At 49.4% G+C, this 17,206-nt stretch overlaps 1 protein-coding gene across 3 annotated transcripts; it reads right to left on the bottom strand.

Moving 5' to 3' along the window:
* Nucleotides 1-3: 3 nt before the first annotated feature.
* Nucleotides 4-17,167, bottom strand: HPS4 (HPS4 biogenesis of lysosomal organelles complex 3 subunit 2). 3 transcript variants are annotated; one of them, XM_075041114.1, is made up of 13 exons: nucleotides 17,014-17,167; nucleotides 16,373-16,463; nucleotides 15,668-15,811; nucleotides 14,503-14,610; nucleotides 13,997-14,113; nucleotides 13,774-13,868; nucleotides 12,074-12,146; nucleotides 11,327-11,360; nucleotides 10,581-10,677; nucleotides 9,153-10,065; nucleotides 5,875-6,007; nucleotides 4,858-4,966; nucleotides 4-3,328 (listed from the first exon to the last, which is right to left on the bottom strand). In XM_075041114.1, the coding sequence occupies exons 1-13, from the start codon at nucleotides 17,052-17,054 to the stop codon at nucleotides 3,157-3,159; spliced, it is 2,127 nt and encodes a 708-aa protein (XP_074897215.1). In that variant the 5' UTR covers nucleotides 17,055-17,167; the 3' UTR covers nucleotides 4-3,156. The 3 variants fall into 3 exon arrangements, with proteins under 3 accessions (XP_074897215.1, XP_074897216.1, XP_074897218.1); XM_075041115.1 differs by having other exon boundaries at nucleotides 15,668-15,796; XM_075041117.1 differs by having other exon boundaries at nucleotides 15,668-15,793.
* Between the last annotated feature and the right edge of the window lie 39 nt (nucleotides 17,168-17,206).

Raw genomic sequence — 17,206 nt, 5'->3', positions numbered from 1 at the left:
CTGCTGGTCCAGAAAAACACGCTGGAGAAGCAGGAGGGGATGGGCCCAGACTGAGTTTGCAAGTGTTACGGTGTGCAAGGGTAGTGCTTTAAAATACACCCCCCCGCGGCACTTCTGTCCTGACCAGATACAGCCTCCCTGGCCTGGAGTTCACCCGCAGCCCACACTGACAAGGAGCACATGGAATATCTGCTTTGCATCTCCCAGGATCTGCCATACCCCTCCGGTCCAGGCCCTGCAGAGCCAGGCAGCATGCAGAGCCCATAGGTTACAGCAGTGCTGCCTGCGTCCAGGCTCTGCACCAGGGCCACCAGCCTGCCAGAGAGGCTTCAAACAAACCATTTTGGAAAATGCTTCCAGCTGCCTGCACTGACACATCAAAGGCAGCAGGCAGCTTCAGGAGCAGCTCTCAGGCGGAGGGTGCTGGACTGCCACTCAATTCCTGCCCAACCACCCAAAAGCCAGTGCCTGACATCGCCCCGAGCACAGAGCCAGCTTGGCAATGCAAGAAATTGCCCCCCAGCAGGCCCCTGGCCCTCGTTAGCAGCACTCTCATGCACTCAAGACAGGACACAGCCCATGCAGCAGCTGCTCCTCATCTTGTTATACTTGAAATGACCAATTTTTAAATATCCTCTCTACAATGCAACCATTAAGTCAAGGGCCTGGAGCTCATTGCTGTACTACTCCAAGACAACCTTCCTCTTAACGATCAAAGGACAGAATTAGGTCTTGGTGGCCAGATGCAGTTCAAGAAGCAAAAGGGAATGAAGCCGCCCCAGCTGTTCCACTGCCAACAGACGGCAGAGCAGATTGTAGTGGAAGATTCCTGACGACAGCAGGCAAAAGCATCTATTCTGTGCTTTGCTGCTGTGCCAAAACTCCCTCCTGTCCCTCTCAGGCTTTTCCTTCAACTTCTTCATGTTTCCTGATAGAGCACACAACCACTTCCCAAAACACCCAGTTAAGAGACAGCAGGATCTCCCCTGGGGGAGCAGAGCAGTCTGGAGCTGCCTCAAAGCCCTGCCTGCTGTCTCGCTGCTCCTTCTGGCAGTCCGAGGCTTCCTTGCCTCCTGAGCATCACAGAGGGAACCTGGATCAGAGCTGCTGAGTGTGCAGAGAGGAGACAGACAGAGCAGCATCTAACAGAGGGAGCCTCTTCAGCTCAGCATGTCAGAGGAGCCCAGAACATCACAAGAGGGCTGGAGCACACAACCATCTTTCCTTCTTGCCTTCTCCCACCACCTCATCCCTCACCTACATGATACCTCTCTCTGCTGCACTCCAGAACCAAAGCAGCTTGTCCATAATTCAGGGAAGCAGTGCCTTACTCTGTGCCCCCTTTTGTGTGGGTATCGCCAAGGCTGGAGGTCTCCTGGATGGCTGTGGCTCAGGCTTTCCAAGGAGGTTTCACATCTACACTGCCATTAGCCGACAGGCAACTGATAGTACTTTAGTGCAGAGTAGCATCACTGCTATAGTCCCCACGAGGAGGACAGCAGCAGCAGGGCGCAGTGCCATACAGCTCTCCTGCTGCTGAAACACCTCCTCAACTGCCAGTGCTGGAAGCCAGATGGCAATCTGCCCAGCCACCCCCTGAGCAAGCAGCTGGCTCTTCCCCTGGAGTCCACCGAATTTCCTATTCAAGGTCTGCAGTGGAGCCCTGCAATGGCAGAGCTACCTTGGGCATTGGCAGTTGGCAGAGGGGAACAAGAAGCTGTGACGATGGTGATTTTACTGTGTCCAGCTCCTGGGGGTGCCCTCCTAACACTGACACAACTCTGCTCACCATTTCACAGTAAAGCCTGTAACACATCTACGTTCCAAATCTTCTAAGACCCCGGCAAGTAGCTACTTTTTGCAGGAGTGATGGAAGCAACAGGCACTGCCTGTTCAACCCCACTGTGCAGGAACTTGCCCTCAGCAGTGAGCTAACAGGTCACCCAACCCCAAACCCTCACACCAGGAATCACAAACATGACAACCAAGCAGTAAGTGGGATGCTGGCCGCTGACATAGTGCTTAGGTGAGTCTTGGAGACTCTTTTATTTTCACAGTCACAGTGATGCGTGTGTACATAACAGCAGCAGGGTTTGAAACACACAGCACAGTCAGACACAGGTATCCATCACTCGGGTCTAAGCAGCCGTCACCACCAACCCCCCCCAGCCAGGCACTGATAGGGGACACACCGTCTGCCTGAGCAGAAAGAGAACAGCTGCCAAGGGGCTACAAGGCCTCTTTGGTCCCATTAGCTTAAGGGGCTGTCACTTGCCTTTTCTGTCAACAGAATGTAGACAAACTGAGCAGCAAGAGCAAGGAGATGAAACAAGGTCCTCCAGCAGGAGCGAGGGAAGGAAGCAGAAGGCTGAGGAGCAGGCAGGAGGTGTAGTGCATTCATACCACCACCACAGCCCCTGTGAGAGGCTGGCAGGTTACAGCTGTGTTGGCGGGCAGCGGGGAAGGCAGTGCTGTGCTGCACAGTCACTGATCAGGCAGGCGTGGAGGGACAAGGATCTCTCAGATTCAGCTACAGTATAAAAACCTCCTGACAGCACCTGTAGGAGGATTAGGAGTTTTGCAGCACTTGTTCTATTCCAGTTAGTCTGAGAACATGCAGGCTCTGTTAATCAAGGTAAGGCGTTATGCCATGGCAGGGGATCATTTCTATAGATTAAGAGATATAAACAAAGCCTAAGTCTGACCAGGGCAAGTTTAGGCACAGAACTCCAGGCAGAGGCAGTGTCTGACTGACATCTCTGAAAGCCAGTACAGCCCAGTAGCCCAGTGCCTATGTAGCTTAGAGCAATAAGAGGTTTTACTTTAGGTGAAGGCACCCCAGGAGTCTCTGCCTGTGGTGGCAGAGCACCATGAATAGTCCTAGAGCCAATGTAAACCAAGCACCCCAACACAGCTATTTTCTATCTTCAGTCTTTGGTAAGTGCTAATGTCAACAACACCCTTCACTAGCACAAAATGTGCTGCAGGAACAGGGCAATAGGAGTGCCCCTTCTTTGGGCCAAGGCAGGCTGGAGACCCCATAGATGTAGCACAGAGCCTCATGCCTCCTATGGAATAAATGGCTTTGAGACTTTACTGATTGGAGATGAACTAACTTTCAGCATGGGCTGAGACGTGTTGCCTCAGTGCATCAGTTCAAAGCAGGTTCACTCCATGCTTCAGCAACTTTTGCTTAGCCTTGCTCGGCAAGCTGAATGCACTGTCGTGAGGGTTGGGAACACCTGAGTTGCGGTGTGGAGCACCCAGCTGCTGGAAGTAGGTTTCCTGGACGGGGTTCCGGCAGGCGTACACGGCTGTGGAGGCGTTCCTAGCAGGGCAGAAGAGTAGGCAGTGGTCAGGATTTACAGCTTTGTGCAAGATCCACTTCAACTCACCAGGCTGGGCACTGGGGTGCTTGCAGCACTGGACTCCCAGCTATTGAGGGGGACTTTTAGGTCTCTCTCAGCAGAGCAAAGGAACACAGAGCTAAAATGGGCACCCAAACCCTGCAATCCATTGTCAGAAGGCCACAGGAAACCAGACCCTCCTTCTCACGGGTCCTGGCATCCTAAAAGAAAAAGTGTCATATGCCTCATCCTCTGTGACTGACTCAGCAGCATTAACACCTATGCGTGTGGCCATCCTCTGAGAATTTCCCTTGCTGGCAGACCAGCCCAGTACATCGAGAGTCAGTAGTTAAACACTCCTTGTGTCTAACACTCCTTCCTTCCTGGAGGAACCTATCTCACTGCTGCTGCTGTCCATAAGCAAATCCCAGCACAGCACCCTTGCAGCAGGAATCATACGAGGTTATTTAGTCACATGTGTGATGAAGCTCAGACAATAGTCAGACACTGTAACCACAAAAGCTCAAGTCACTGATTAAAAACCACCACTCAGTATTTACCTGCAAGAGGGCTGGCAGGGAGCAAAGCAAAGGACTCTGTATTCCTCCTTGATAGAGGAAAGAAGCAACTGATATGTTTGCTGACACCCTTGTGTGACGACTCTCCATAAAAGAAAGCAGTTTTAGTCATCTTGTTACTCAGTCTGATTCACACATGGAGTTGCTTTTTTTGGGGCAACACAGAATATGCCAGCTTAGCTGATATAAGATTTAAGGAACCAGTCAAACTAATGCTAAACAAGGAGCTCTCCAGCATTGAAGTGTATGATTCACATTCCCTTGGCAAGCTGTGTCAGAGAAGTGAAACAGTGTAATTCCCAGAAGCATCTTTATTTCATCATGTTTTGGACAAACAAGCACGGCCAACCAAGCAGAATCTCTGCACACTCACAGTATCACCATCCTCCCTGAGATCAGCTACAGGAATGGGGGAAGTGCTGTAGCACAAGATCAGCTTTAGCCACAGCTGTGTGGAAGGGCTCTGGCTGTGATAAGACCATCTTGCCTGGCGCATTACAATTGAGTTTGCCACGCACATTACAGTGTGTTTCCAACCCAACAAGCCGTGCAAGAAAACAAAATCTAGGTTGCCAATTCTGGGCGCCTTTGGCTCCCAGCCGAGACACAAATTTATTAGGAACAGCTATATTTAAAACTGCATCTTAGAACCTTATGGTGCCAGGAACCGGCAATACTCTAGCTAATTATATCTTAATCCAAACCTGTGGCACAACTCATTTTGCCTTCAGTTCACTTGCCTTGGTGCCATCCTAGCCTCTCAACACCCAGATCACATTGCAGGCAGAATATTAAGTAGCCCACACCGGTGGGACTACAATGCGTGCCAAACCTCAGCCAGGCTTAGAAAAGGGGTTCCCCCTTCTGCCTATTCTGTGTGCCACACAGCACTCCTGTGCCTGGAAGAGGGGGGAGTTATAAGCACACCTTACCTAATTATAATTTCTGAAGCAGTCGGAAGCTGGTTGAAGTCGGAGTGGATCAGCGTAGCAGCTCTCAGGAAGTGCCGATCCAGAGGGCCAGTAGTATGGGGCAGGTTGGCTGCAGAAGAGGAGTAAGGGGTGTGTGTTAACAGCCCACTCTACAGAGGAGTGTGCCCCCATTTACCAAGCAGGAAAAGGCTGTGGACCCCTCCTACACACCCTGGATATCTACAGAACAGAGACTGAGTGACAGCCTAAGCTCCAGCATCACTTCAATTAAATTAGTCAGCAGCTTGCACCATGCTCAGCCATGCACAAACAAAAAGCCCAGTGTACCTTCCCACCCCACAGGGGTGACAAGAAGGCCTGAGACCTGGGTTACCAAGAATCACTGGGGTTTGTCTCTTTTCCTAAAGCACTTCTAAGACAGAGAGAGGTGGGACACTGCCTGTGAGGCTGCCAGAAAAAGGGAAACATTAGAATGAACTGAGGCAATACATGCATGGGGCTCTCTGTATGTTGATAGTCTACACATGAATCCAGGGCAGCAGTCTCCAAACTGCTGGCTACTACCTGTTCCCAGTTCCTGCTTCTCGTAGCCAGAAAGGACTGACAAACACTCTATTGTACAGTGGGTCAAAAGGCATCACACCAGTGTGTAATGAATGAAGTTGGGGGGAGGGAGAGCGGGTGGGTTTGAAGAGGATGTTGAGTCTTGTCCTCAGACTTAGCCTTTAGCAGAAGCCCAAGTAACATCATTCCAAGCAAAGAGCCAGTGGCAGCTGCTCCATCTCCCAGCAGCCTCTGGCTCTCATCCAAACAAAGTGATCAACAAGCCTTCAGCAGATTATAAACTCAGAAAACACAAAGCTTCCTCAATAGGGCCTTATATCCAGGCTATTTTTGTAAGAGTTACAGCAAGCAATGTTTCTGAAAAGTTGTCTGAAGCATGAGAAAAGGTTAGCATAAACCCTGTTCTCATTCTGTCCTCCGAAGTGGCTGCTGTTCCAGAAGACAAAGGCTTACCTGTGAGTACGTTCTGAACGCAGTCATAGTGAGTGAAGCTGTAGGTTGTCTTGGCTGAGAATGAGGAGTCTTTGGGCAGAGTCTCCCTCAGATGAACCTCGAGGCCATTTAGAGAAGCCAGACTGCTGTGGTACTGCAGACAGGGCAAAAAAAAGGCAAGTGTTAGAGTAGAAGCTCTGCTTCACCTAGGCTTCCAAGGAGGTACCGGAGGGAGCTTGGGTGACCGATGTCAATGACAGAGGGACTGGACCCTTCCATGCTCTGCTGCTGCTGCCCAGGCTCCCACCAGGAATGGCTGGGAAACCTGGGCACAGGAAAGCAGATGAGCCTCCCAGCTTACAAGTCAGTGAGATGGGGACTCAGAAAAAGAGCACTCCAACCTGAAAATAAGCCATTAAACCACCTGATGCTATTAATTACAAGAAAATGCAAGACTCCATTAATTTACCATCAAACATTACTCTCCAGAGCTCATTTTCACATTCTGGCCATGACTTTCAGCTGCAGCAAGGAATATTCCTTTGCTTACCAGCCTTTATTACACCAGACAGTACAATACAGGATGCAGCTTTACACGCTTGGGCTGGATTTAATTGCCTGCAGCGTTTCCCACAGCACCCTCTCAACACATGAGTAAGTCTTCTAATGGGCACCCAGCCTCCATGCTGAGCTTCTGGCCAGCTGCAGACTGCAGGCACTGGGCTATCACCAGAGGGGAAAAAAAGAAAAGCCAAGGAAATAGCCTCACCTGTGGGGTAACGACAGGCCTGGCACAGAGCAAAGAATTCACACAACAATGTACTAACATGAAAGCCAAGCTGTTTTGCTGACTGGACTTTCAGTAGCCAACTTCCCTGGCCATGCTGAGGCTCCCAGGCAGCAGGCAGGGCTGAGGGACCCTCCGGCAGTGCTGAGAAGATTAACTCCATAATCCTGCAGCCTGCCCGTGTGCTCTCCTCTGCCACAGAGAGGATCAAGTCTCCATTCAGCAGGATGGCAGAGCCTGGCCTACCCTTGACCTCCCTGGTCACGGAGCAGATTTTCTTTTCTGTGCAGTGAAATGAAGGGATAAGACCTAAAGACAGGCAGGAAGTGATCCTGAAAGCCTCCAAAGCCTCCTGCTCTGCAGGGAAAGCCTGTATTGGAAACTGCCATCCTAGATGGATGATCAGTACTGCCGGCTGTTCTCAGCTCCGCAAGTAGCATATTTTACCCTTCTTTGGTGTCATTCAGGGGCCTCAAAGCATTCAACAAACATTAATTATAACTAAGCTTTGACATCCCTGAGAGCTGAGGGTCATTCTTAATCTACAGATAAACAAAGGAACAGAAAAACTGAGGTTACGCCTCAAATCCACCATGATGCCAGCAGCAGAGCCCGTTTCTTACCTCCTCGAACAACACTCTTCCTCCTGGGATGACAGGACATGCAGTGCATCTCTCCTAAGAGATAACAAACACCTGCACCCAGAGGAAGGGCGTAGTCAGGAGAACCTAATCACAGTCAAAATCCAAGCTGTATGAAAGCAGAGTTTTGCTAAGATGAGATCCAAAGCAGGAGTACGCGAGATGGAAGCAGCACATTTGGGAAAAAGAGGAATGCGAATGGAACAGGGCTTTGCCAACCCCAGGGCAATACATAAAGTAAAATCAACTGAAATGTGGCGCACCAGCATCAGGCACTTGATCTTGAGACTTAATGAACTGAATAACAAACTGAGCCAGGCTGGGCCCACTGCTGGACTTGCCCAGGCATTTGATGGGAGGAGGACGTGCAACGTGTCACTAGCAGAGCTAACCTCCCCCCCCCCCCCCCCCCAACAAGACATTTCACACACTAGCCACATCCTTCAGACGCTCCTTCTCACACAAGGTCAGACATGAAGCAGAGCAGAGGCTGGTTTCCAACTACAGGTGCTGCACGGGCTGCTGGGAACCATGCCGCCTCCGAACACAGCAGGGCTGCACTGCCTGCCAGCTAGACCAGAGCTGCAACCAGAGGAAACCCAGAGCTGAGGGTACCTGTGCAATGAGGATGACCTTCAGCTCTCAAGAGCATCAGTTCCTACCTGCCTGCATCCCCCTCTCTCCCTGCAACCAGAGAAGACATGGTAGAGAGGAAGCCATTGTGCAGCTGCCTGTTTGGAATGAGCAGAAAGGGGACAGAGCCATGTGCCATGTCTGGCGCAAAATGCCAAGGCTGCACCTCCTGGCCTCTGCTGATTTTGCAGCAATTCTTTCCCTGACATGCCAATCCTCACATGCCGTGCAGAAGTGGCATCCCCCTGCTTACGGGAGGGGGGGCTGTCACAGCCACAGCCTCTGAGTCCCAGAGCTCGAAAGTAAATGGAGTAACCTTGAGGCTCTGCTAATGCTGGGAGCCAGCATTAGTCTGAACTTCCCTCCACCTTCCAGTCTGACAGTTAAAGAAATTAGGTTGTTCCTATGGCAACTGGCATATCAAACAGGCCTCTGCAGCTTTGACTCAGCTCCCTGGTAGGAAAGCAGAGGCCAGGCAGCAGCTCTGCAGACTAATGCTTCACTGCGAAACGCCGGGGGCCAGCACGTCCTTCCCCCGCAGCCCCATTAGCTGCACCGTGCCACTTGGCAGGGAAGCCTGCGCACCGAACCAAATCCCACAGCAGAGTAATTTGGGATTGCTCTGGTACAGCACCTACTCGCAGTGCCCAAATGACACCCTTCGCTTCGGCCCCTGGAGAGCAGTGCCAGGGAGAGCAGGCTGGGGACGCAGACAGCCAGACTTTCACGTAGAAAGGAAATGCTTCAGGGACTCACTGCCAGACACGTCTCTCTGGTGCTTCCAGAGTGAGAAGCTGTGACATGCAAAGTGGAGGTTAAACAGCGAACAAACCCTGCTTTCCAAAAAGCACTGTGAAACTGACAGGGTTTCCCAGCAAATCCCAAATCCAGCACAGGCCTTTGGCAGCCTGCGGGGCTGTCTGACGGTCACACCTACACGTTCTGCTCCGGCGCTGGCACTGACAGACAACAACAGGCAACAGGAGTCGCCTGCGAGACAACGCTCTCACCTCTCAGGCTCACTGCCTGACGTTTGCAAACAACCTCCCACGTAGCTTTGGTTGTGGTGATGAACCCCAAGCCAAATGGCTTTGCCTTGCACAACACAGAGCAGGTGAGGAAAGAGATGGGAACAGCGATCCAACACTCGCTCTTCAGTTGTAACCCCTCTCCCCACCACCACCACCACCAAGCAGCAGTGAGTGTATCTGCAGGTGTGGAAGAGCTTTCCCACTTACCACATCTTCAATGGAGCTCCGGTCCTCTCGGAGGTGATCTTCAGCCAGCAGGGAGAGCAAAAGCCCCTTAATGCAGTGAACATACAAGCTCATCTTAACCGGTTTGCACTGTTTGCCTGACTCCACACCAGCCTGGGCTCCCAGACTGTCCACCTGAGGCAGCCAGGCACTCTCCTCGCTCCTGGGACAGTGCGTGTTCTCTGCTGGGTCACCGAGCAGACTCTCCTGAAACTCTACAGCTGGCAGCTGACTCCTGCTTTGGAGCTCTGATTGTACAGCAGTGGCTGGACAATCCAAACCCTGCACATTGCCACCAGCTGCACTGCTGCTTTCTCTAGAGACACTATTTTGGCTCAGAGTCCCTTGCTCATCTTGTTCACTTGCCTTCCTTCTGCTCAACTCTTGGGCAGGAGAGCATATAGCTGGACTACCACCGGCTGCATAACTTTGGAAACTGTGTTGCTCAACATCATAGTCCACAAGAGACTTCCCCATGCTCTGACTCTCCTGCTCCCGGGTGTAAGGGTTTGGAAAGCAAAAACCTTCCCGATATGGACCTGTAGTTTGAGCATACTCAGAAGTATGGAGTGTGGAAGGGCTTGGCAGCTGCTTCGTGTCTCTCTCTGATGGAAAAGATGCTTTTCTACTGAGCTCTGAGCTTTTGCTGTCTGGGCTGCTCAGTTTTGCAGTTGGAGAATTCTTTGTACTGGCTTCCATTTTGGGGAAGCCCTTCAAAGGACCTGTGTTTGCAAGGCTGCCTGATTGCACAGCATCTTCTGGTGCAGCTGTGCTTGAAGCTTGCTCAGGGGACTCCTGCACAGAGAAATTATTCAGGTCTCCTGTTGATTCTGAAACTGCCTGGGAGCAGAGAGCATTCTTCTCTCCTCTAGGGCTTGCTGGGGACACAGATGACCTAGCGGGAGATGACAAGTTGATTAAACTACTGAGTAGGATCTGTTTGGAGTCATTACATACCTAGTAATGCTATCACCTCTTGGTAGCGTTCAATAGCTGATCTATTCTCTGCTACAAAGAGCATCTACCTCAGAAAAGGATGGCTAAGGCCTAACACAGGTGAAAAGCATGGGCCTCTTGCATTGCAGACTCCCAGGAACGTCACTGCCTTACTTAAAAAGCACAAAGGCAGCACTGTGAGCTGAGAAACAACAGAAGACTGCAGTTGGGTCTCGGGAAACAGTTCTGCTTTGGGCTGCTTCACAACAGAGATACGGACACCACAAATTTTGTTCAACCTGAAAGACCTCAGGCGGCTTTAACACCCTGTCCTGGGTTAAACCACTACACAGCCAAATGACAGAGTTTGAGTTAGTATCAGAGAAAACATTAGCAATGGCTAGCGAGGACACAGCACCATATGTTAGCTCTCTTGCTGTCCAAGCCTCTCTATGCATCAGATTGATTTCCTACCTAGTTATCCACTCCACTGGAAAGTCTCGGAGCATTGAGACTTCATCTTCCATTAGGAATACAGGGATGATACGGACACCATGCGGCAATGGAGAATCTGCAAGAGCAAAGGAGGTTTGAGGATTAAATTAACATGCCCCAGCATAAAAAACAGAAGCCAGACTCCATCAGCCCAAAGGCTTCTGCAGGAGGAGAAAGCATGCTATCATCCCGTACCCTGGGTCACCATAAACTGACCACATCTGAGTAGGCAGCATTTTCCCATCCTCCTCATACACTTAATGCCTGACAGAGTTAAATTTTCCCTTAGCTTTATTTTTTTTTTTTTCTTAACTGTCCTGGCAGAATATCTATAAACTGATGCTCAAAAACGACAACTGAAGGTTTGGACTGAAAGCATCAGCCATCTGTTTTCAGGGCTCCATCAGTGGCCAAGTAGGCACATGGGTAACTGGAATTAAAGCAGGCATGTTGGGAATCTGCAGAACTGACAATTAAACCCAAAAGAGCAAAATCCTTTGCTTAGCCAAAGGAAGGAACTAGTTCTGATTACACAACACCCACTGGCACATGCTGACTAGTGGCAGCAACACCCTCAGGGATATACTCCTGCATCCAGCAAGAGCTTTGACGTGAATCCCAGAGAACCAGCTCATGCTCTCACTGCAGAGAATGCAGCCCCAGAGGGCTGCCCATATGCTGCTGTTGTGCACTTGGCAACCAGTACTCTGCAGCTGGATGCTCACCAGGCTCCCGCTGCTCCTCACCTCCAGGCTCACTCTGAAAGAAAAGCCAAGAATCAGCTCCGTGGCATGACTCAACACTTGCCACCGGTGCCACCAAGACACCTCTTCCAGCCTCCTCAGCCTCCCTGTGACTACAGCAGACCCCAAACCATCCCCTTCAGCAAATGCTGTGACTGGTTTACCATGCTGGGCAGTGATTTTTTCCTTAGGTAGCCCTCAAAGTCAAGGGGACTTCCCATGAACCAAAATACACCTGAAAGCAAGGACAAATATACCACAATTTGCCATTATTGCCTGCTCAGGGCACAAAAGCTTGGTTTACTCAACCAGAGTAAGAGCAGAGGACTTCTTCATATCTGGCTCTTGATTGCTTTTTTGTAGATCTTGAACCATGTAAATAATTACTTTTGACAAGTTTTAATGCAAATGAAAATTGATTTGTCACTTTCAGACTTCCATTGTGTGTAAATTTAGCACTAAATACCTAAACTTGGGTAAAAAGCCAATCAAAACACCACATAGATGAGAACTCATGAATTCAGTAACTTAAAAGACCATAAAAAAAGCAAATTCCTAGTGCAGAAGTCTTGAAACCTTACTCATTCATAACTAATAAAAACTTTTAGCATCAGCATCAGTAATTGGCCTTCCCAGGAACAGCACATGTAAGATCTATATGACACAAACTCCCACACCACATCCTTACAAGTGGCTATCTGCACACAGGGAACATGTTTAGCAACATACCTGGCCTGGAGACTCATTGCCTTGGAGAAGAACTTTGGCAGTGAGAGGAGGTGGCAGCTGGGTGCTCACAATCCTAAAAGGACAAAACAAAGTCATCCATGAGCAGAGTGTCATTTCCTGAAGCTCAGCCGTAGACTCCCATCAGTCAGAGCCAGAAGTAATGCTCACACCAGACTGTTACTTTTACTCTGAGCAAAACTGAGTGCTGCAGGGCCCTATTTCACAGCTGGGAGATCTCTGGGGGAATCTCTAGGGTTCCACCGCACCCACCTCTCCTGGTCCTGCCAGACACTCTGCAAGGGTTGAAGGGCCAACCCCAGACATGGGCTGGAGCTAACACATCCCCCACAACAGGAACATAAGCTGGGTGACCATCAGGACTCTTGTTATCTTCTTTCCTTTGAGTCAGTTCCACTCCAAACTCAGGAAAACCGCCTGCTGGTATTTCCTTTTGGCCAACAAATCTGTTTTTGCTGAGTCAAGACCTAAGACAGACCAATCCATATAGGCTTCTTGCCACCCCATGGAGAGCTGTGGGCAGTGGAGAAGATTCAGAAAGACTAGCACTCAAAGTACTGCAGCACAAGCCCCTTGGACAGGGCTTCCAAAGGTATTCTTGGTCTTTCCGTTTACATCTTGTTGAGATCCACATTCTGGAGATTCTCAAAAGACTCTGAAGAAGGGGAAGTTTAACTCGGGTACAAAGCCCTTTGCAGTGTTGTAGTAAGATTCAGAGTTCAGAGAACTCTGATGACATTTGGTGAAAAAAGATCTCTACCAGACAGACCAGCGATAGAGACACACACACTGGTGATAGGCAGATGCAGGACAAGACTGCATTCTCAAGTCAGACGTCCGCTTCCACTACAACATGCTGCCAGCTTTAAGATGCTGCAGTGACTCATGCTCAGTGCCCTGCTAGCACGTATGAGATCACTCCCTTAAAAATGCCTGGCCTGCCTCTGTCAGACCTGGAAAGATGCAGACATTGTGGCGTATTTCCAGTGCTCATAAAAGGTGTTACAGGAACAGTTTATGCCAAAGGAAGAAGGTGCTTAAATGTTACTGCCAAGAAATTCCCAGGATTCCCCACCTCCTGTCTCTCAAGGCCACCTTTGAGGCTTTCCTTGATGTCATTCAGTGCCACATCTGCAGCATCTTCAGCTATGATTAATCTTCGATTGAAAGAAGCCAGCATTTCTCACGGGAAATTCTGGCTCAACCTTCTGCGCACTGTCTATCAGTATAGACAGTGGTCCTGGCCAACAAGTCAGTCAAAAATACATACAGACACACACGTGCACTGTATTTGCAAGGCTGCAAAGAGAACACTAATGGGAAAGAGGAATATTCACACAACTTTCTTTTTCTTGGTGACTTCCACCTAAAAAGCCTAAGAAGTTCAGTCTTCACATCCTGCTGAATATCATAAAGACAGCAGATTACTACTAAAGCCCAAACCTTTAATTTCTTCATGCTTCCATTTCTTCCACTGATAAACACAAATAACCATTCATCCTCTGTGAAATACATCAGCAGACAGGGATTACCTTACCTGAAGCATTAATGTTCCTGCCAATAACAAACAGCAGCTCTGTGTGTACAACTAGTGCCCTTGCTCTGCTCTCTAGATGCACAGCCCTAGGAAGGGGTAGATTTAACTTGCAGTCTAACCCTTTAGGTAATGCCTTGTTACTTACAGGCCTTTGTAGAGAATGCAGCCTGCCAAGACATGGGGAGACCGCTGGCAAGTTTGCAGGATGAGAGCTGCTTTCAGTAAAAGCAGGGGGTCCACCTAGAAAGGGAGAACCACAAGAAGTTAGGCCAGAGAATCCTGGCAAATGCTCAATGCAGGAAATAAACACAAAACCATTGGCACTAAGGCAGCTCTAGAGCCAGACACTGCAGAGAACAGGCTTTTACCTTGGTTTTGTCCAGATTCCAGAGAGAATTGAAGATCTTGTGGAGGTCACTGGTGTTTTTTTGGATATGTTCAATGTATCTGTCCCACTGCCTGCTCAGCTCCTCCCGAGAAAGTGCCTGCAGACAACAAAAATCCACACAGCTGTCACTGCACAGGCCTTAATGCATTCAGGACATTAGATGCAATCAGTCTGGGACAGTACCTATACATGGAAAATCTTGTGAAGTTAAGGAGTAAGATGATATTGAGAGGAAACTGCTTTAGACTGAACATCTAGGAAACTTAGTAGACACCCACGCTACCTCAGTGCAATAAAGATGATGGGCCTGCACACTTTCCCAGGTCCCAATTCTTTGATGCGTGAGCTTGCTCTGACCCTTGCAAGTAGGAATGTAGTATAAGGGAACATGCTAGCACGCGTGTGCCTGGGCAGAGCTCAGCCAATATGGGAAGCGTTTAAGATCTCTTCCTAGGCAGAAACATCACGGCTGCTGATCTTAATTACCGTGTACGCATGGTGCACAGGTCCATTGTAGAAGGTGAAGAGGCTGATCAGCTGCTCCAGAAACCGTCTACAGCTGACATCAGGGAGCTCAACGGCACAACCCAGAACCTTCAATACAGAAAGCCATGAACGAAGAATGTTTACAGACAAAACCCAGGCACAGCAGGTGAGAACAACTCCTATTGCTTTCAAATGAGCATCAAAGGCATGCAAGCAGTTCTGCAGCAGGCAAACATCCCCTGGATTCACAAATCAGATGAAAAGGAAATTCAAAAATACCCACAGAAGAGCCCTGGCACAGACAGGATAAATAAATGCTATCAGAAATCCAGCGTTTTAGACACACTCCCTTCCCACGCTAGATGACCTAGCTTGGTGCTCTAATAGCTAAGAACATTTTCCTGAAACTAAGTACTTAAAAATATTCAAATTGTTTTATGTACAGCGATGAAGATGCTTCATTTAGTTTTTGAATTGCCAAGAGAAACAGAAGCGTCAGGCCTCCTGCCTCAGAGAGAGCCCAGTGAGCCTGAACAGCACTGCCTATTAAATAGGTCTGACTGGTCTCAACCCAGTTTCCAGGGGATAGTCTGGGGCATTTTCGTCATGACTCTGCCGCACACTGCTCTTTATATACTAAATGTCTGTTGACACTGACAAAGCTCTGCAGCAGGGAATACTGAGGGTTAGAAGGAAAGAACAATTGGACTACCAAACAGGGAGACTAAGTCCTTATTAATAACTGCAGCACATGGAATCCTGTTTGCAGCCATTGCCAGAAACCCAGGGATACACGTGATGATGCAGAGCTCAATGCTTTACAGCCATTGCCAGGCACATCTTAAGAAAACACGTTGGGTGTGGACACACAAATGAGGTACATGAAGCTTTTCACAGGAACAGCTGACTGTCATGTGAACAGGAACAAGTGACTGCCATGACACACAGCTGCAAGCTGCAGTAAAGAAAATTTAAGTTACCTTGCAATGAAAAGTTGTGCATTGCAAGTTCCCACCCTAGCTCTCCCCAGGTCTATCTGTGTGCAGCCCATGCCCTGAAGAAAAAAAAAAAAGCAAAAAAAAAAAAGCCCTCTTTGTTTGATACAGTAGTTCAGACTCTCTCACTGTTTTCGGTCTGTGACTGCCTCCACATCTCTTGAACTCACCCACAGATAGTCTCCATCCACTACAACCGCAAACTTGAGCTTCCTTAGGCGAATGAGACTTGGAGGAATTCCAGAAATCTCAGTCAAGCAGTGCACCACTCCAGCAATCTGTCCGCACAGCAGTTCCTGCTGGTCGGGGAGAGTCTGTTGAGGAAGGCAGGGAAGACAGACTTTTTTTCCGCCCCCCTGCCTTTAAAAGGACTTGGGAAAGGAAAAAAATCACTACTGTATTCAGGTATTAATAAAAATTAATTATAACTTCAATTCAATTATAAGTCAAATGCAGTAGCACAGGCAAATTTCTAGGGAAAAAAATAATTGGATTGCTTTTTTCAGGCAGCACAAGAGCCTAGAGCTTATTTAGGGGAACTTTCATTCCTCACGTGTATTTATTCACATCACCAGAACAGACCTGGACTCCACTGGATGACTCCACTGACCAGAACCCACAGCGAGGGAGCAGAGTGCAACACCACTGTGCCCAGCTTCAGAAGCCCGAGGACTTCTGTACACTGAGCTGGGTGGAACACCACTCTAATTCGCCTGGTTCTAGTTGCATGAGTTTTCTTTAAACTTTTTTGACTACTAAATAAGAATTAATCCAGAGCTCCACCTGGAAGCCTGACCATTCCTGAACCAGAATATCAGCACTGACTCACAACACAGGCACTCTTTTACAGGCACTGAAATAAAAGCAGACATTACCTGAGAAGGATAAAAATAACAAATCCCGGCACTTGTAGGATCTCCCTCTTCCTTAACCTTTGAACCATCGTAAAGGAAAAAGTAATTCCACCTAAAAAACCAAAGCATTAGTAAAAATTATTGTATATTTGAAAATTGTTATGCTTCTTCCTCTCCTTTCTATTATTTCAGGTAGACCAATAAAATGCTTATTACAAATGAACAGAAATGTGGTTCTTACCCAATCACACTAAGTTTAGACATGAAAACAGCACTAAAAGGGTCCTGTACTATTAAATCTGACCACTTTTGTGGGTTTAAGATAGATTCTACAACTCTGCAGCTGAGACACGAGGAAGGAGATATGAACTGGTGAGATATTCTCCTATCAGTGCGAATAATTATCATTAAGCACTAACCACACGCAATCCAAACAGTTCCCACAACCTGCTGCTTTGGGGGGGGGGAAGCCTTGCCCTCCCCATAAAGGCGCCTTTACCGGGCACTGTTTACCACGCGGGACGGCCCGCGGCCCCCCAGGGAAGCGCCGCGGTCCCCGGCCAGGCAGGAGCGGCGCCGGTATCTCCTCGACGGCGTCCCCGGGGAGACGGACCGGGAGACCCCCGCCGCCGCAGCGGGAGGCCCAGGGGAAAGGGGCTCACCATGGCGCCGAGCCGGGCTCCGGCGCGGCAGGGCGGGCCATCGGTGTCGGGGCTCCACGGCGGCCGCGCCAGGAGGAGCTGAGAGTGGAGCTAGTCCCTCCGGCGGGGCCCCGCCGCCACCGGGGCTGAGCGGGCCGGACTTCCTGCCGCCGCTTCCGGGAGGCGGCCCGCCAGTCCCATGACAGCGGCACGT

The sequence above is a fragment of the Buteo buteo genome, chromosome 11 (assembly GCF_964188355.1).
Source record: "Buteo buteo chromosome 11, bButBut1.hap1.1, whole genome shotgun sequence".
NCBI lineage: Eukaryota > Metazoa > Chordata > Aves > Accipitriformes > Accipitridae > Buteo > Buteo buteo.
The sequence above is the reverse complement of the archived record's forward strand: the minus strand, read 5'-3'. Positions and strand labels throughout refer to the sequence as shown.